The 20,757-nt window shown below is 37.9% G+C and overlaps 2 protein-coding genes across 5 annotated transcripts in view; one reads left to right on the top strand and one right to left on the bottom strand.

The window, feature by feature from the left end:
• The window catches only part of NUFIP1 (nuclear FMR1 interacting protein 1), a 68,236-nt gene extending 56,130 nt beyond the window's left edge, over positions 1 to 12,106 (bottom strand). Inside the window, exons 1-5 of the mRNA XM_024569518.4 lie at positions 11,658 to 12,106; positions 9,591 to 9,673; positions 8,322 to 8,420; positions 7,343 to 7,405; positions 6,310 to 6,386 (exon numbers count right to left, since the gene is read on the bottom strand). Of these exons, the coding sequence (XP_024425286.1) occupies positions 6,310 to 6,386; positions 7,343 to 7,405; positions 8,322 to 8,420; positions 9,591 to 9,673; positions 11,658 to 12,066 (731 nt within the window). The 5' untranslated portion in view covers positions 12,067 to 12,106. The remainder of the gene's footprint in view (positions 1 to 6,309; positions 6,387 to 7,342; positions 7,406 to 8,321; positions 8,421 to 9,590; positions 9,674 to 11,657) is intronic.
• Positions 12,107 to 12,181: 75 nt separating this feature from the next.
• GPALPP1 (GPALPP motifs containing 1) overlaps positions 12,182 to 20,757 on the top strand; it is a 45,107-nt gene continuing 36,531 nt past the window's right edge. For 3 of the 4 annotated variants that reach the window (XM_045202393.3, XM_045202396.3, XM_024569530.4), the window contains exons 1-4: positions 12,182 to 12,370; positions 14,593 to 14,725; positions 15,518 to 15,616; positions 18,406 to 18,514. In XM_045202393.3, the coding sequence (XP_045058328.2) occupies positions 12,283 to 12,370; positions 14,593 to 14,725; positions 15,518 to 15,616; positions 18,406 to 18,514 (429 nt within the window). In that variant the 5' untranslated portion in view covers positions 12,182 to 12,282. The remainder of the gene's footprint in view (positions 12,371 to 14,592; positions 14,726 to 15,517; positions 15,617 to 18,405; positions 18,515 to 20,757) is intronic. The other variant, XM_053916863.2, reaches the window with a different exon arrangement.

The raw sequence follows: 20,757 nt of genomic DNA, 5'->3' as shown, positions 1-20,757 counted from the left end.
AAGGGGAAGAGATCTCAGAAGCACAACAGCACAGAAGGAGGGGAACACAGACAGATCTCTAACACTCAGCGGGGCTGCTCATCAGAGTAAATTTTAAGAAACACCAACAAATCTTGTTCTGCCATTGTTTCTAGGGCATTGTTTCTACCTCCATGTTTTTTTTTAATACCTGAATCACTGACTTGAATAGTACAGACAATATGAAGCCTATTGGTTGGTCATGCTGGAAGATAAGAATTGAAATGACATTAAGTGGTGAAGTAATGAGAAAAAAAGGCAATAAATTTCAGTAAGGACAGTGCAAAGCAATCTCTTCAGCCAAGAAAAATAAAGTCCATGAATAAAACATGATGAATTCACAAGCTATAATAAACATAAGAGGAAAAGATCAAGGTCATAAGGAGATAAAAAGCTGACAGCCAGTCCTGGCCAGCATGACTCCGTTGGGTGTTGTCCAATGAAGAAAAGGTCGCCAGGTCAATTCCCCATCAGGGCACGTGCCTAGGTTGCAGGTTCAGTCCCCGGTTGGAGAGCATACGAGAGGCAACCAATGTTTCTTTTCTCACATCAATGTTTGTCTCTCTCTCTCATTCTTCTTCCTTTCCCCTCTCTCTGAAAAAATATTTTTAAAAAACCTGATAGTCAGTACTGTAAGACTGTACTTTTGGAAAGCAAACATAATCTAAGGTTATGTGAAATGGACTCTGGCATATGTTCAAGTGTGAAGTCTCCTCTCATGATAATCAAAAGTGGTCAGAAATTCTCAGGGCACTGTGTCCAGTTTCATATTTCTAAATTGAAAAGAAGGTTTGAGGAAAAATAAAACTTGGAAGGAATTCAGAAGAGACTCAAAGATGATTAGCGGGATGAAAAAACAAAACCCCTGAAGAAAGATGAAAGAACGGGAATATCACAGCCTTTAAAAGAGGAAGAGATGTGACAATAAATGACCTCACAGACAGGATGGTAGCCAGCTGTTCTCAATCAGAAGACAGGCTGTGCAAAAGCAGAAATGAGGAGGGAAAAGGTGGTGATGCTCCCAGGCCCCAGTGTCTAGGCACGTAACTCACAGCTATTCAACAACCTTCAAATCTCCGAAATTCACTTACTCATACACTTAGGTTTCTTCAACATTTTTCCCCTGAGTACTGCAGACCCTTAACATGTTAGGCCATATTCTAAACAGTAAGATTTGGTACGCTAGTGTACCATGTATGCACAAACAGATGCTACTTAGGTGCTTTTCAATAATAAAGAACATAAATGTTATGGCAAGTGGATTGTAGGTGAAATGTAAAAAGAATTCCTTATGCAAGACATCACGAACGTTGTGGAAACTCCTTTGGTGGAAGCCTTTTAAAACAGCTTTCTCTTTCTGGCAGACTGAAGTATCACTGTCCTACAGGTAAGGCATCTTTCAGTATCCCTTAAAAAGCCACAAAATTCTATTTTTCAGTGCTTAAATTAATAAAATTTTGGCCCCAAAATTATACTATACTTTTTTACACAGAACCTAGAGACTAAAAACCAAGGAAAACAAGGGTATCAGAAGGCAAATGATCCCAAAACAGGGATACCAGATACAAGATAGTTACACACACCACAATCAGAAAGCCCTTCCCGCAGGGTAATATAAGATACAAGGATAAAGAAAAGCCTGGAACTTTGATAAAGGTCACAGGTCAGGTTTCTAAAGTACAATTGAAATAACCAATTCAAAGACTATTGAAAAAAATCACAAATTGTCTTACATTGCACAATTTCATACAGATAACAGCCCAGTATCTCCTGTTAGAGAATGGATATTATGAAGTTAAAAGGCTAGGGTAAGTGATATTTTCACAGGTTTCTCTAATTTTATCTTCTAAAATCACTGCTTCCTGTATTTCCATCTTTCCCCAATACCCCAAGAGGAACGGATCCTGAAACTGTAAGCCCTTTTTCTTTCTCTCTTCTTCCTGTTTCATTTCGTCTTACCTACTTACCTTCTTCCCCTTTCTTAAGCACTAGAGTCAATAAATGAGCAAAACTGTGCCAGCCATGATCTTTTGGTTACATTATACTCTCTAACTCTTTCCTTATCCCCAAATCACCACCCACTTAGTGACTTCTCCCCTAAGCCCGTTCTCTACAGGGAACAATCCCTCTTTACTCTCACTGGACCCCAACTACTTCAACACAAGCCCTACTACTGTATTTTATTTCAAAGGCTTTCCGAACTTCAAAAAGATGCAGCATTCTTTAGGAGCAGACCCCTTCGTTGGAATTCTGAAAGAACTGGGAACACAATTTCAAAGGATTTTCTCAAAGCCACAGCAACTATTGAAATAAATATCACAAAACTACTCCACCTAGTGGACTCCCATTTGCTGTAAAACATGTCTCGTATGTTCCTAAAATCGAGGTTTTGGAAACAAACCTCTGATCACTCGTTTTCCCCAATGCCAAATCATCCAGCATTTCTACCTCATAGGTCAAGAATTAAGAATTGCTTTTTTGGGGGGGTGGATTTTTTCCCCGTAATATTAGTGGAAAGCCTTAAAGTTTTAAATTAAATACAACAGTCTGCTTTTGGCTAATCTGAAAAAAATTTAAGATTAAGGAATAAAGGTAAAGATATACTTTCTTTAAAGGAGCAACACACCAAGCAAATCTTTAGCATTTTCTTTCAGCTCTAAAATTCTTACTCCATGAAAAATCTTTTTCAAGATTTTCTAACATAGCAATTGCAAAGTCTTTATCTTTCCTGCATGTCAAAAAATATAGTGGCTTCCTCAGAAGGAACGTAGCTTTCACAAGAAAAACAAAATTCAAGACATAAGGATTATTTTGCCATATTGATGTGAAACTTACTTTTTTAGGAGTTCAAATACTTTTTAAAGATTTTATTTTAGAGAGAGGGTAAGGGAGGAAGAAAGAAAGGGAGAGAAACGGCAATGTGCAGTTGCCTCTTGCACACCCCCAACTGGGGATATGGCCTGCAACCCAGGCATGTGACCTGACTGGGAATCAAAACAGCGACCTTTCAGTTTGCAGGCCAGTTTTCAATCCACTGAGCTGTAGCAGCCAGGACTAAAATAATATATGTATTTTTAATTGAGGGTAATAGCCCTGGCCAGGTAGATCAGTTGGTTGGAACATTGTCCCATAAACCGAAAGGTCACAGGTTCAATTCCTGGTCAGGGCACATGCCTAGCTTACTGGTTTGATCTCCAGTAGGAGCATGTATGAGGCAAATGATAGATGTTTCTCTCCCTCTCTCTCTCCCTCCCTACCTCTCTCTCTAAAATCAACAGGCATGTCCTCAGGATAAAGATTAAAAAAAAAAATTGAGGGCAACAGAAATTTAGAAAGTAAATGTATTTTCATGATAGGTTTTTAGAAACACTGTTAATGGAGAGAATGTTAGTGTATTTTTGAGGTATCTATTAAATGTGCCAAAAGAAATGTTTCTCATATTTTTTATTAATAAAGTATACTTATAGAAATAATGTACAAATACGTTAGAGCAAGAATTGGAAAAACAAGATATGGAAGAACTTCAGATGAAGTCAGCAAGCACCAGAAGACAATTCCAGAACACTATGTTGACAAGGTAATATCATAGGTACAAATAAACTTCATTCAAAATTGTCAATCTCACCCAATTTCCTCATTCTCTTTAAGCATTTCATAATTTCACAAACCTGTAACCTCATTTATTCAGTCCACAGAATTTGCCCAGTCTTCTCCCAAGTTATTCAACCCACTGTCATAGTCATACTTTCAGCCTACATTCTAAAAACTACAAGACTCTCTTTCCCCTCTGCCCCCACCTATCTCACACAAAAAGAATCACCAGGAAGCATACTAAACGCTTGCTTGCCTTCATTGAGGATAGTGCTGCTTCCAAGTATCACCTGGAGTTTTAAACCTTCCCACCAAGCTCTGAGGTAAATGCTATATTACCTGTTCTCTCCTTTCCTTAACAATTTTGTTTGGAGACATTCTATCAACTCTGCTGTCACTAGCAACCTACTTCAACGAGAGCTACATGGAAGTCTCCTGGAACGCAAAGTTATCGTTTTCCCAATGTAAAGGGGCAGTTTTGGCTATGTGTGCCTTTTGCCTTTCTTCTTCCTGCCTAGAATGTAGGCTTAATTTTTGGGTACGCAGGAATCTTCTGGTGGACACGAAAATGAAACCACAGGCCAGGGAGCAACGAGAAAGAGCCTGTGCCTAAAGGTGATGTTGAGCAGGAAGAGTAGCTCTGGACTTTTTCTGCCTTGGAAAAATAACCCTCTTTATGCTAAGCTGCAGTACAGTAAGGTTGCTGTTCCATTTACTGGAGCACAATCTTAAAGGATGCAAGCACCACTGCATCCTACATGGAATGTCTTCCATGTCCAACTAGGCATTTCTTGATTTTAAACTCGTCTCCTAAAAGCTGTGGCAGTTTCTTATTAAAGTTAAACATATGCTTATCATTGACCAACCAATATCACTCCTAGGTATTTACCCACGTCAAATAAAAACCCATGCTGTAGTCTAAACGAAAACCTGTACACTGATGTTTATGATAGCTTTATTCATGACCATCAAACACTGGAAACATCCCAAATGTCCCTAAACTGGGAAATGGATGAACCAACTGTGGTATATTCATACATGAGACATCCACATGGGACAGAAAAAGAGCAATAGAAAAGAATGAACTGCTGCTGTATGCACAACAGAAATGATCTCAAATCCACTGTGCTAAGTGAAAAAGTCAGACTCAAAAGCTATAGACTGTATTATTCCATTCGTATGATGTTCTGCAAAAGTACAAATATAACAATAGACAACAGATCAGTGGTAGCCAGGGACCGAAGGTTGGGGGAGAAGCTGATCACAAAGGGCATGAGAGGATTTTGGAGTGTTAAAAAATACTATTCCATACCTTGAATGTGGGGATTACACAACTATATACGTTTGTCAGAATTATGCATTAAAAGGGGTGAATTTCACTGCATGTATATCTTAAAATAAATGGAGGCAGGCACTACACCTATTACAAGAAGCCTTTCAAAACAAACTGATGGCCTGCCTTCCAAAGACTACGAGTACCCCTTGACTAGACATTATCATCCTCATGTGAATAAACGTAATGCTTCAGTTGTTTATGGCCTCATGGCCACATTACATATATTTACCCTACTCAGAGAGAGGGAGTATTAAAAGCAAGAGTCTATTCCTCTCTGCTTTTGGTGTTCTTGGCCATATATAGTAAAATCTTTTCCTTTCCAAATACTGAATGTTTACCTCTAATTTTCCAGGTAAACTACTGACAAGAAGTTATTCAAAGATATCATAATGTACGTTAACATAAATGTAAAGATTGCTAAGATTTCTCACTAACATTAGAAAATCAAACCAGTCTTCTACCAGGGACTTTATATAAACACATGCTACCTAAGTCAGTTTGCATCTATAAATTCTTTAAGTTTCTCTAGCCAATCGATTTTTTTCCATGAAAGCACTAATTAGTTGCACAACACTGCAAGGGGGCACAGTTCACATTCCTATGGGGAAAGCTACTTTAGAAAGTGTTGCATTCAAATACAATCAATGTGGTTTGTCTCAACAGTAGTTTAATTAGTATTAGTTACATTACTAATCTACGACCATAATTATTAATCAGAAAAACACATTTCTCCCCCATTTCTTTAAAAAAACAGGTTTAGTTTAAAACATGAATTAAAAATGAGTCTCAGCAGGATTTCTCCAACCACTTACTTGTATGTACCAAAACAGAATTACACACATAATAAAAATATTTCCAAGCTCTATTTATATATATCAACATTTATAAGATCCCTTACATCTATGGCTCCATGGGATATAAAGAGCCATGTAAAAGATTGTTCTTACATTTGTAAAACCTATAAATAGCTTTTTTAAAAAGTTACATATGCAAGGGAGGGAGGTGGGATTGGCTGGGGTGGGTGGGGGAGTAGTGGGGAGAAAATGCAGACAACTGTAATTGAACAACAGTAATTTTTTTAAAAAGTTACATATGCAAAGTTCATCAATAGGATTATAATAAGAGTTAAAGGGGCAGAGCAGCTACTAGATACTGTATTCAAAGAAGGGCAAGATAGTCCTGAAGGCAGATGAAACTATCCCCAGGGTGGCAGGATTTCAGCTGGGCTAAAGCAATGAGCAAAACTTCAAAGACAGAGAAGGTATGATTTTCTAGAAGCAGCAGCTTGAGTAAAGTCATTACTCTGATGTACTCAGCCTTGCCACAAAGACAGTTACTTAACTGGTTCTAAATCCTTTACTCACTTTCTCCTTTCTTCTCTCCATCTCGCAATCTCCTCTGGAGTGTCTAACTTGATCTTCTTCATACCTGGAGCATGCATCTAGGGGAAAAAAGCCTGCTGAACATCAGGAAGCATATTTGTGCTTTTGACTAACTCTCAAGCATTATGGGGGATAATGGAGATTCTACAGCACAAGTTTAAAACTGAGTAGACAGGTTTCACCCATCCTTACTATGATTTTTCCATTAAAGAATAAAGAATAATTTCCTATATATTTAAACTGGTGCTATTGATAAGAAAAAAGGAGTAACATAATTTTGGTTACAAATATATCACCCACTTTTCAATTGACATTAAATATCCAAATTAATGGCCTAACAACCAAAATTGAGGGAGGTAGCTAAAGAAATAATGAATACACAAATCAATTTGAAGCAGCATGGTATAGAAAAACCACCATAGAATTTTGAATAAAAGAAACCTCAAATTCAAGAATCAGTTCTGAGACCCTGGGCAAATCACTATTTTATCCACCTAGCAGGGCCAGTATCTATCTACTTTACATAGTGATTTGTGAGAATAAAATTGAATAATAGATGTAAGAATGTCGTTCAAAGTACAAAGTGAAAGGTTTTCTTAGGCTCCACCGAGGAACAAATGCCAATCAGCCACAAAATTAGGCAGTACAGAGCTTTATTGGGGTTTGCGCACCCGGGCGAGGTTCCCAGTCCGCAGAGCGGGGCCAAGGAAGTCGCGCTCAAGCAGGGAATATGGCAGGGTTTTATGCACCAAATTCTGGGTGGCTCTCTTTGTGGGGGCTCGGGATTGGTCTCTTTGGACAAAGCGGCAATCTATCATTGGTGGTTCCCTGGTTTGACGTCAGCCGTCTCTTCCAGGTTGTAGTTCGGCTGCCATTTTGTCCTACCCCGCCCATCCTGACACAAAGGACTGCATGAATGTTACTTATTGTTAGGCTATGTGAGTGAACAGCTGTTACAGATAACAGATCAATGAAATAAAAAGAGCATGTCTAAAAAAACCCCACAAGAACTTACATTTCTCCAGTGGAACTGGACAATCTTCTCATGTGCACTGAAAGAGCAATCAACTTCAGGACACTGTAAGAGTTAACAACAAAAAAAGACTATTCAGTGTTTTTCCATACTAAGTACACCCTATTACTACACATACGGACATACTGTGGTCATATTACATAGTCACCCCATCTATTGGTGTTATTGATGCATAGTTATGTCATAGTAAAACAAAAATCACTCCAAACAGAGTTGAATTTAAAAAGAAATGGCATTTTCAAAGTATATAGTACAGTAATACATATTATTTACTTTCAGTGTTGTAAAATGTTCTTTATTCCTAAAAGTGAGGGGCATTTCTATCAATATAACCTGAAAGAAAACCTTTTCCAAACTAAGAACTTTCTTTTATAACTTTATTTCTCAAATATTCTGGTTAAAAAAATTATTTTTAATTGATTTTAGAGAAAGGAAGGTAGAGAAATGGAAATACCCATTCATTGTTCCATTTATTCACGCTTTCATTGGTTGATTCCTACAGGTGCCCTCACTGGGGATTAAACCTGCAGCTCTGGCCTAACAGGAAAATGCTCCAACCAACTGAGTCACCGGGCCAGGGCTGGTTAGAAAAACTTTGAAGTACTTAATAAGGTCGAGACCACCCTTAGAAAGTGATGGGCCGTGGCAAATTACACCATGTGGTTATATAGTCAAGGGGAGCCTTACAGGGAAAAGAGCTTACAAAGGTGCACAGAGCAACTGGAGGGGGAACCAGCCCTCTTTATGAAGCAGAGGCGGCTGCAAGACCATCCTTCTTTGCTGCCATCTTACCTCTTCCTGAAGCAATGGGCTCCCCACCCTCAAACTGCAAATTCCAGGGTCCCAATTTATCAGGTCATCAAACATTTCTATGAACTACAAACTTTTAAGGAGAAGCTCAGAATTTCTACCAAATATATCCATTTTCCTAAATAATCACAGGATAACCAAGAAAGCCTACTTTTGTATGTTCAGACATGTGTTTATCATACTTTTCTTGATTTTTAAAACCACGATCACAGGTATCGCAAAAACAGTGAAAAACCGGTTCCTTTCTTTTCTGCAAACAAAAATAAAGAAGTGTTAGGCTTTTGGTGAAAAATCTTTAATCAATAATAAAAACATAGCTATCCTTCTAGCAATACATACTTTGATTTTTCACATAACCCATGTAAGTGGGAGAACTCCTGAAGATGTTACTAATGAAGAGATAATTCTGTCTCTTCTTTTTTCTTTTATTTTAAGCAAACATATTAGGAAAAGCCAGGCACAACAAAAACTTTTAAGCCTGAGTAGAACTGATATAAACAGTGAATAGCTTGCAAAGTGGTGATCTAATTAAAGAGCATGTTTCAAGAAGATCTAAAAATAAACATTCAGTGTAAAAACATTTCATCTTTCAAAAAATGTGGGTGTATATGTGTAAATATAAATATATAAAAAACTACAGAAAGGGATAAAGTATTACTTAGGTAAAGATCAGTTATTTTTTTATTCCCAATTTGTTATATTATGCTTAAACATGAAAAACTCCATAGAAAATACTTAATGTTGAGATGTTAATATAGTACAGTTCCATAATATTTTGTTAATATTAGGTACATATTTTCATGCCAAAATAAAGAATCTTATTCAACTTATTCTAAACTAATGACATTATTTACATACTTTAAAAGGTGAAAGACCAGATTGTAAACTACATCAGATAAAATAAGCCCATTTTAAGATTTCGTTTCTGAATGTAACCAAGAGTTGTTCCTCCTTAAAAAAATACAAAAGACCTTTACTTATCCCCTCTCCCAACCTTCTATATATATATATATATATATATATATATATATATATATATATATAGAGAGAGAGAGAGAGAGAGAGAGAGAGAGAGAGAGAAGTAATATATGCATATAATTTATATGTTATTTATTTTTCACTTCATTGAGGTTTAAAAACATCTTTATTTATCTACAATGGTAATTTTCAATAATACTCCTGATACTATATTGAAATGAATTCAGTATTTCCTTTTTCTATGATTTCTCCATTTATTTCTCAAAAAGATTTCCCTTGAAATTTTCACTTACAGCTAAGATTCCCTAAAGACCCTATTACAGCAAGGCTCCACTGTGTCAATAATAGATGCAAACACTGTGAGAGTTATTACAGAAGCATAAGATGTGAAAGAGTAACATAGGGACCAAAGTGCTACATTCAAGAACATCTTCGAAAATACCTTTTTTTTATGTTTTCTACTGGGAGGGAAGTTGAAGTCAGTAAGCTTTGCATCATATTTTTGTGGAAAATAAGAATATTTAACTGAAAAACAAAAAGAGATCCATAAATGTTTACAACTAAACAATTATTTAAATTTTTATTTGCTATAGCATGTCACAAATACTTGAGTAAAAACTGCTTGAACAATTATAAAAGATTAAGAGTAGTCTACCAAATAAATTTTTCAAATTAACACATAGTGGTGAGATTAACTGTCCATAGATGTTTTAGCATCTAAGCAATGAACAAGGTAATGTGAGAAATTTCCTGTAGTTGTTTCAAACATTAGAAATTCATCAATAAACAGGAAAACGCCTAATCCAGCTTTTTCAACATCAATTTTATTATGTTGAAAACAACCAGGAAAATCACCTTGTGAAACACATTTTTTCTCAGATCCTTTTCCTTTCTTATTGCCCCGATCCAACTCTGAAACCCTGATCTTTTGTGATGGCCTCCCAACTGTTTTCCAGTTTCTGAAGTCCTCTCTTCCAACAGACCCTGTACTCTGACACCACAAAAGCAATCCTCCAATTGTCACAGCCCTGCTCAAAATCTGCAGATGGCTTCCTGGAGTCCTTCAATGAGATCCCGGTTTATTTTCTCACTCTTTCCCCATACCTTCCACATACTTGCTTCACAGTACATGACAATCTTCAGAACTTACCTTGTACTGACACCTCTTTGCCTCGGCCTAAAATGTATCTCTTCCTAAACAATTCCCAGTACACTAATCCAAAAGCTGTTCCCAATTTCTCAAAACTCCGAAAGCACTTTTTACGTGCCACCGTTACCTGCCGCACTGTATTGTTATTTACATTTATGCACCCATCTCACCTGACTTGGGTACTGCCTCAGGAATGTTCACATCCTCAGCATTTGGCACACAGTGAACACTGACTTAGATTCAATTTCATCTAAACTGAATCTTATGCAGGAGAATGGTGAACAATCTCATGACTTTAAGTATGATCTATATGCTGATAACACCCAGCCACAAATCTCCCCTTAAGTACCATATAGCTAATAGCCCATTCAACATTTCTATTGATACCTGACACACATATACCAAACTCAACTCCTGGTTTTCTTTCCAAATCTGCTCCTTCCACTTGTTTGGCAAAACACTTTAAATTAATCTTATCTCCTCTTTACCTAACACCCCATACCTGATCCTTCAGCAAATCGTTTTGGACCTACTCTACCTTCAAAATGTATCTAGAATTCAACTACTTCTCACCACCTCCTGCGCTCCACCCTGGTCCAACTCCCCACTATATCTCACCCAGAGAACTGCAGTAACTTCCTAACTGGCCTCCCTCTCATTCACGTCCCATTGGTAGCCACATTAATCCTTTAAAAACATAAATCAAATCATGTCTCTCCCCTGCAGTACAAAAAACAAAGTCCCATCAAACTACAAGGCCCTCACAGGTCTCCCCTCTTCCCCAGTTTTCTACAATTCTATTCGAAGCTCAGTCCTCTTTAGCCACGTTGGCTTCCATTCTGATCTATAGTTCCTGCCTCAAAGCCTTAGCGGTTGCCATTCCTTCTGCCTGTATCTTTATTCCCCTACACGTATCCACAGACCTGATTCCACCCCCCCCCCCCCCGAAATCTTGGCCCAAACGTCACCTTCCTTATGACTCACACTGACATTTTAATAGTGCACCACTTATCACTCTTTTTTGCTTTACCTCCCTCCATACCACTTATTGCCTTCTACTACAGTTTCATTTTGTCTGTCTTCTTACATCAGGAAATTAAGCTCCATAAAGGTAAGAATTTTCGTATGTTTTGTTCGGTACGATATTCCCAGTCCTGACACATAGTTGAATTCAATAAATAACTGCTAAATTGGATGAAAGGGCGAGGAACACATTCTTCTCAAATTATGAGACATTAATGACCATATTCCAAGAGAGCGGCGCAAAATCCTCAGTGGAGAGGGAAAAAGAAAAGCTGGAGAGGGAAGGGGAAAAGATAAGTAAATGGGGACGTGGTACGGAGAGGAGTAACAGCCTACCTGGAGTGTCGTGGGATTTCTGGTGCCAAGGGAAACTACCAGGAGACTGTCGCCAGGGCCATGATGTCGAAGCCTGGAAATTCCAGGAAGGCTGGCCGTTGACCTGAGGCTGAGAATCGAGGCGGGACTGGGTGTCGAAGAGGGACTGAGACCCGAGAAGAATCTGGGTGTCGAAGCCGGGAGGCGCCTCGGTGACCGGGGTCTCCACCAGGGGCTGCACCTCCGAGCAAGGCTGTGACCCTCCTGCGGGAGGCGACGACGAAGGGGGTGGAGGCGGCGGCAACATGGCCCACAGCATCCAATTAGGTGGCAGCGGGGCTGTGTCGTTCAGAGGCCCCAACGTGGGGATCATCTCGGGAGCTGAAAACCACCCCGTAGGAGCCACAAAACCGCCCGCCGACCCTGCCATGCTGCCTGCCAGATCCGGAACCCAGCGTGCGAATGTGAAGCCTGCCTTACGCGTCACTTCCGTTATCGCGAATCCCACGGATCATCCAACCACAGGCTGAAGTGTCATTGGTCAGCGCCGGAAAAACTTCCAGCGTTTGCGACGGATCGCGGGCTGTTATGGGGTTTAGGTTTGCGTGGATAGACTTGCAAGAGTTATCAGTATCCGCCACCGCGCATGGCGAGGGATCTGATTGGGCCGGCTCTGCCGCCCGGCTTCAAGGCCCTGGAGACAGCAGAGGACGAGGAGCGGGACCCCCGCCCGGGTAAGCCGCGGTGCGTCCCCTGCCCGCCAGGCCCTCCTGCCCCTTCTCTGGCCCGGCCTTGCTCTCGAATAGAAGTCTGAGGCCTGGAAGGCTGGGAAGTGGGCTGTGGCCGCGGGCGATCCAAGCTAACTTTCCTTCCCAGGACTTAGCAGCGCGGGAGGAGTCCGTGGAGACCTCCGAAACGTGTTTTGGGTTGTTAATGATTACAATAATGATGTGTTCCCATTTAGCGTTAAATGGGCTGGACGCTGTGCGAAGCTGTCGATACACACTCAGTCATTTAATTCTCCTAGCAACTGTGTAAGGTAGAGGTTATTCTTGCTGTCGAGGAAAGAATGTCCAAACCTATACACAAGTTTTAGGAGAGTTTATTTGAGCCAAATATTTCTGAACGTGCCCTGAAGCAAGATCTCAACTGATTGAGAAAATGCTCCAGAGAATGGCAGGTGTGCAGTCCGTTTTATGTATTTATAATCAAAAGTGAAAACATAAGGAAGGTATATGAAATCAACTGGTGGTAGATGAAGGGTGGGAGATGGGAAGCAAAGTGGGGAAATCTCTAGGATTGAATAAAAAACAAAGTGAAGAAACACATTTTATATCGCTGGGTTGTGAACAATTTGTTAATTAACATTTAGAGTACAAAAACATAGTATTCGAGGAACCAGATAACAATGAGGGGTTCTGTAGTCTCCGGTGGTCCTGTGCTCTGGTGCCTGCAATTGTGCTTTTGAGAGGTTTAGAAAGTTAGTCTGACATTTCAAAGGTATGTTATGCTAGATGCATAAGAATGATGGACAGGGCTCACTTAAGGCAAACGTTGACCTTTGCTAGACCTGGGGTGTAACTACTTACCATTAGGAAATTGTGATAAGACCTGTGTGGTTACTTTTGGTCACTGAGCTTGTCACTGTTAGTATATAGCCCCTTTTTTGTTCATATTTCCTTGTTAGAACTGGGGACGCGGAGGCCCAGGTTGTTTCCCAGATCACACAGCTAGTAAGTGGGGGAGCCCTATCGAGAGTGAAGCCAGTGCTCTGTGTTTGATTGCGTTTTGATATACAATGCCTGGCTCTTGGAGAAGATGCTTTGCTCTCTAGCGTGACCTGCATTCCTAGCTTTTAGTTCTGTCGTTGCGTCTGACACACACAGCCCAGAACTCAAACCAATTATAAGTTCTGGCAATTCCTTAGAGAAGCTTCTTCTGGCTTCACTCTGTACTTCTTGACATACCTGACAGACTGCTACCCCATCCCTGAGGGCCCAACTCAAATGTCACCTCAGCGAACTCTCTCAAACATTGTCATGCCCTCCTCTCTATCCATGGGTTTTTTCCCTACTTAATTACATCATGTATTTAATACAGTGTTTTTGAATAATTTGTTCGCTTGTCTGTCTCCAATATTGCACTATGGTCTTCTGGCCTTAACACATAGTAGGCACTTCGTAAATTCTTTTCAGACTCCTCCACACATTATCTATCTCCTTTAATGTTTGTTCCAATTTGTAGGCTGGGACTGACACCAGAGTTGGAAAAGAATAAAGCTAAAAGAGTAACTCTCCCATGTCTTAGTCTAATTTTCGTTCTTTGACTACCCAGAGGCCACGTTTCCACCTAGAGCAGCGATTTTCAACCTTTTCCATCTCATGGCACACATAAAACTAATTACTAAAATTCTGCAGCACACCAAAAAGTATATTTTTTGCCAGTCTAACAAAAAAAATAAGATATAATTTTGATTCATTCACACTGGATGGCTATTATTGTGTTGGCTGTTGCCATTCTTTAAAAAATTTGATGGTCTAAGGGAAGAGAGGTCAGTGAACCTAACTAGTCAGGAATTGCGTGTTTTAAAAATTCTTGAGGCAAACCTGCTAAAAATCACTGACCGAGAGGTTTCCTTCCAGATCTCCTTTGTTACCACTGTTAAAAGGTCAGGCTTTTATTTTAGCAAGGAAAGTTCCATTCTACCATGGTTGAATGAGTTTGGGTATTAAAGATTTTGCGATTCTCACAGTTACACTGTATAAGACATGATTTCTGCCTTCCTGGAATTGGAAAGACAGAACCACTATACACAAAATAGGAGTATATGAGATTAAAGTCCATAATAAATGATAGCCAGCCAGTGCTGTGAATTCAAAAAAGAAAGTATAAAATGTCAACTAGGGGTTTGTTGTAACAGTTGTGGCTAGTTATGACATACACGAGAAATCTTTAGTTGCAGGACCAGCTCTACCTCCTAATTATAAAAGCAGTAGTTCAGAATCATCAGACAGCGATGAGGACAGTAGTTCTTTGTATGAAGGAGGAAATCAAGAATCTGAAGAAGATGACACTGGTCCACCTGCAAGGTCAGTCACTTTCTTAATCCAGGCTTCAAACCTACTACACATTGGCTGGAACCGATCTCTAGAGAAAGGGGGATATCACATCTGCATTTATGCAGCACAGTAAGAAACCTTTCCATGTGATATTTCCTTATAAACTATACTTATTACAAAGAAATTTATTCTAGTACAACATAGATGTGGAAATATCTAGAGTTTTGATAAAATTCTTATAAAATTTTTCCTTAAGGTATTATTAAAGTGACTAAATATTCTAAATGAACCATACAATTTATTTTTTAAAAATTACATGTGCACTGTTTGTTTTTAAGTTAAATGATTTCCCTCTAATCTGGCCTTACTCACTACAAGCCCATGTTAATAAGATGTCTACTTTTTGTTTATTATTGAGTAGCAAGGGTTTTTTGATGCATTGTAAAGATTATGAAATAGAAATAGCAACATAAAATCCTTCCTTAATTGAGATTAAAAGCCAAAGTCATAAACATTTTGGCTCAAAAACATCTAGCAAGCAGTTTCCTATTTGAAACTTCATTGAGTAGAATCTTTAACACCACAAAACATATAGAAAATTGATATGTTACTGCTCTAAAAAAGTAACCAATCTCTATTTTAGGTGAAAAATAAATTCCAGGAAAAGATTAGTAAAAGACTTATTGTGGTGTTTGTTTTTTCTTATTCGGTAAGGTTAATTTATTGTTTCAGTGTTTATACAACTAGTTGAAGTTAAAAATTGAAATTTCTGTGGAAAATATGTTGACATATATGCATGAAGTTATACTACTGTGTTTCTAGAAAACAGAAGAGAAATCAAGGTGACGATGATGATGATGAAGGATTTTTTGGACCAGCCCTTCCTCCTGGATTTAAAAAGCAGGATGATTCTCCTCCAAGGTACAACGTGTAATATTTCAAGCCAGTGTTTCTAAGTATTTCAATTTGCGTCTGTTAATTCATCCAACAGTTGTCTGAAATTGTTTTTTTACTTATGTGTTTATATGACATTATGGAATTCATATAATAAAAATAATTATTTAAATAAACACTTAAATAATCACTTTAAGAAAAATAATTATAGCCCTGGCTGGTGTAGCTCATTGGATTGAGTGTGGGCTTGCAACCAAAGGGTGGCCAGTTCAATTCCCAGTCAGGGCACAGGCCTGGGTCGCTGGTCAAGTCCCCACTAGGGGGCATGTGAACGGCAACCACACATTGATGTTTCTCTTCCTCTTTTCTCCTTCCCTTCCTCTTTCTCTAAAATAAATAGATAAAATTCTAAAAAAAAAAAATTAAAAACGAAAAATAATTGTAATGAAAATAACATGTTTATGACACTTTCATAGTTTATAAAACTTATACATCTCCTATTTGATACTCACAAAAGTGTTCTATGGTAGGCTGGGTAGAACATTATCCTTTCCCCTTTTTGTAAACAGATAAGGTTGCACACATAATAAGTGGTAGACCTGGGACCTAGAATCCTGGTATTTGACTTTTAATTCAGACTTTCTAATTTCATATTTTTATATATATACATGTGTGTGTATATGGTGCCTGGCACAGAGTAAGCACATAGTAAATATTGATTCCTATCTTCTTGGACTTTTAAATTTTTAAATGCTGAATATGAAATTGCACACCAAATTGTTAATAATTCATAACATTATATACCAATATGTAAGAAAAAGTAAAAAAAAAAAAAGACTTGTACATTTTATATTCAGTTTGTCATCACATTTATCAACTCCTAATTTATGGAAGTAACAGGGATAGACAATCTACTGCCTGTTTTTGTGTGGCCCCTAAGCTAAGAATGATCTTTAGACAGTCATTAGAAAATCAAAAACGCATATGCAACGAGACCCACATGTAGCCCTCAAAGCCTACATTTTCCCATCTGGCCCTTTGTAGAAAATTTGCTGAGGATATAATATTCCTTTCAAGAAAATAAATTATTAGATGTATAACAGTTTCTTTTTTGAGAATTATAGATTGGCAATAATAAAATATATGTGAAATAAATAGGTGGTAGTGTATAATGTAGGCAGAAACCTTTTATACAGCCATAACATGTCATGATTATATTCCCTTACTGTATTTTAAGATGTCATGTACCAGTACTTTTATCTTCACTAATACCCTGAGGCAAGAAAATTGAGCTGTAATTTCTTTCTCTTTCTTTTTTTTTTTTTTAGAGATTTTATTCATTTATTTCCAGAGAGAGGGGAAGGGAGGGATAAAGAGAGGGAGAGAAATATCAATGTGTGGTTGCTGCTGGTGTGCCCCCTATGGGGACCTGGCCCAAAACCACCCAGGCATGTACCCTAACTGGAAATCGAACCAGCAACCCTTTGGTTCACAGGCCCCGCACTCAATCCACTGAGCCACACCAGCCAGGGCTTGAGGTGTAATTTCATTTGTAGATCTGCTAAAAACTGTACTCAGAAAAAAACCCATGTAGTACTTTCTTCTGTTTTATGATAGTTAATTTGATCTTTCTGACAGTGCCAAACTTCCCTGTCTTTTATTTACAAAATTATTTTTCTTCAAAGAAGCTTTATGAATCAAGACAACAGATTATGAAATGGCTAGGATCAATGGCTTTGACTTTAAGAACTGTTTTTCCTCTGCCAGGAAGCCCGTCTGTAAGGCTCTAATGAATATAGTGCAATCCGGGAAATTTACCTTAGGACTCCAATACCATCTTGGTTGGTAATACTGGCACAGTGACATCTCTGGGAAAAACATTGTTATGAAAGAAAGAATAAAGGAACTTAAAAGTATGACAGAGTGTAGAAAATACCTTTTTGCTTATTTTTTCTCTATACAAAATAAGGCTTTCTTTTTTTAAGACCCAGAATTAGCATTCTCCCTTCTGGATTGATGACAGTTCCCTCAGAATGTGAATAGGGAAGCTTGAAAGAAAATGAACTTTTCATCAAATAGACTAGGGTTCAGACTCTAGCTCTGCCACTTACTAGTTTGTGTTATCCTTCAGGATGATTTTGCTCATCTAGAAAATTGAGTGACTTATACTGGGCAGGGTTATTTTATAGAAACAGAAAGATGGAGTAGTTGAAATGTACGGCACCTTTTCCTTTTTCTCAAATGAACTGTTTTCATTCTTGTACACCTCCACATCATTTTTGGATTATCGGTGAGGACAGGCTTAGATTTTCATACCATATTGGCACATGTAACCATACATTGCTGACATCTGTTGTATGCACGTGCTGTAGGTGTCCTTCAAATTCAATTTATGCTTAAGTAGTTCCGACTATAATTATAATGCCCCTAAGGTAGCGGTGGACAATGAGTAGCAAAACTGAAAACTAAGGCACAAAATAGAAAAACATCTTCACAGGCTTTAGTCCATAATAATGACTTATTTTTTATTACCATTTTTACTTAACATAGTTCGTTTAGGAAGTAGATATGCACCACTGACATGAAAATTGAGAGTTACTGGATTAGTATGTAATCATTAACAAATAGAAAGTACAAATGCAAAAATTAGATTTTTTATATTAAGTGGGAAAATACTAGGTTGTAGAATAAAAATATGTTAAATAAAATTCTTATCTCCGACATTTTTTACTATGTTTTTTTATTATTATTGTGAATTTTATTCTGAAAACTTTTTAAAATCAGGGAAAATGATAAAGGTACATTTTATTTTTCAGGCCTATAATAGGTCCTGCATTACCACCTGGTTTTATTAAATCTACACAGAAAAGCGGCAAAGGCAGAGATGACCCAAGACAACAAGTATCATCATATTTCAACTCTGAGGTTTGGAAAATTTTTGATTAAAGAATAAGATGTAACAAACTCAAGACTTTATATAATAATAACTACAGTCATTTGACTCATGTAATGTAAGACAGTCATATTCAGATTAATGTAGTATCATAATGTAGGTAGATATAATCAAAAGCTTATATTATGGACCTGAGATTCTATTAGAAAAATAACATGTAATGTTGGAAGTGTATTATCTATTGATGCTTCACACCTTTGAAAGGAAGCTTCAAAGTGATAGGCAATAGAACATGATGAAAAGTTTAAGGAATCAATATGATTTGACCCATAACAGAGAAAGCTGAGGAATTTTTAAATAATGATCTTTACCTTGAAATTAACTCTCTCCTGCCTAGCTCTGGTACATGTATATAACAAAGGCACTGGTGGATACATAATTTTATGAAAAGATAGATCAAATGATTTTGGAGTCAGGTGTGAAGATTATTTTCTTCTTGGAAGCCAGGTCTTCAACAATAGCTGAGATTTGTACAGTACTTTATAATTTGTAATGCATTTTACTCAAGTACAGATATTTTTATCTTCTCTATTGCCTTATGAAATAGATATCACATTTTACAGATGCTAAAAACCAGAAAAATTGGGTAACGTACTCAAGATTGTACAGTTTGTACTTATGAAGCCCCAGGTCTGAAGCCTTTAAATCACCTGTTTGTTTTGTTGTTCTGCATGGAATTCAATAGTTACATTGAAGTTGTTATTAAAGGAAATACAGTGCAGTGGTTAAGATCAGAAACTTCAGAATCATTTATTAATTCTTTCAACAATGTTACAGAGCTCCTATAGTTTGTCAGGCACATAGTGAAAAAATGAATCTGTCAACAAATTCTTTTGTTCCTACCTTCAAAAGATATCCAGAATCCAGCCACTTCTGTTACCACCCTGGTCCAAGTCAACATCACATTTCACCTGTTTTATTGGTTTTCATATTTTAGCCCTTGTTCCTCTGCTACCTCTTCTCAACACAGCAGCTAGACTGGCCTGAGTGAAACGAAGTCATATCATGTCACAGATAAATTGCTCCTCCTATCTACATAAAGCCAAAGTCCTTACAGGGCCCTCTACAATCTGGCCTCTATACTTCTACCCCTGAGCCTTTATACCTGCTGAGCCTCTCCGAAATGGTCTTCCCTAGATATCTCTGTGTCTTGCCTACAAGACCTTCCATTTTTTGCTGGAATGTCACCTCAAAGAGGTCCTTCTCCCCTCCCCGCCCAATATACCAATTTTAATTTTTTCTTTCTTTTTTATTTTTTTAAGTATATTTCATTGATTATGCTATTACAGTTGTCCCATTTTTTTTTTCTCCTTTATTCTCCTCCTCCTTGCACACCCCTCCATCCAGCACTCTCCCTCCCTTAGTTGATGTCCATGGATCGTATATATAAGTTCTTTTGGCTTCTCCATTTCTCATACTATTCTTAACCTCCTCCTGTCTATTTTGTACCTACCAAGTATGCCCCTTATTCCCTGTACCTTTTCCCCCATTCTCCCCCTTCCGGCACCCCACTAATAACCCTCCATGTGATCTCCATTTCTGTGATTCTGTTCCTGTTCTAGTTGTTTTCTTAGTTTGCTTTTGTTGTTCAGGTTCAGTTTTTGATAGTTGTAAACTTGTCATTTTACTCGTCATAGTTTTCATCTTCTTTTTCTAAGTCCCTTTAACATTTCATATAATAAGGGCTTGTTGATAATGAACTCCTTGAACTTAACCTTATCTGGGAAGGACAGATAAAATGCCCTCCATTGTAAATGATAGCTTTGTTGGGTAGAGTAGTCTTGGATGTAGGTCCTTCTTTTCATGAGTTTAAATACTTCTTTCCAGCCCCTTCTTGCCTGCAAGGTTTCTTTAGAGAAATCAGCTAATAGTCTTATAGGAATTCCTATGTAGATGGCACTGCCTCCTTTTCTCTTGCTGTTTTTAAGATTCTCTCCTTAGCATTTTCTTCTCTTCAGTTAAGCCAGTGGAAGCCTCAGTTACCATTTTAATTAAATGCCCTTCTATATTTACCATGATCATTCTGAAAATCCTGAGAATTAGTTCATCAAATCAAAGTAACTTTTCAAAAACAAACAAAAAGATTCTTTCTTCATCTTTAATCTTGGGTGATTTAATTATAGTGTGTCTTCGTGTGTTCCTCCTTAGGTCCAACTTCTTTGGGAGTCTGAGCTTCCTGGACTTCCTGGAACTGTATTTCCTTTGTCAGATGAGA

This window comes from Desmodus rotundus, chromosome 13 (genome assembly GCF_022682495.2).
Source record: "Desmodus rotundus isolate HL8 chromosome 13, HLdesRot8A.1, whole genome shotgun sequence".
Classification (NCBI taxonomy): domain Eukaryota; kingdom Metazoa; phylum Chordata; class Mammalia; order Chiroptera; family Phyllostomidae; genus Desmodus; species Desmodus rotundus.
Note: the sequence above shows the minus strand (reverse complement) of the source record. Positions and strands in the feature narration are given on the sequence as shown.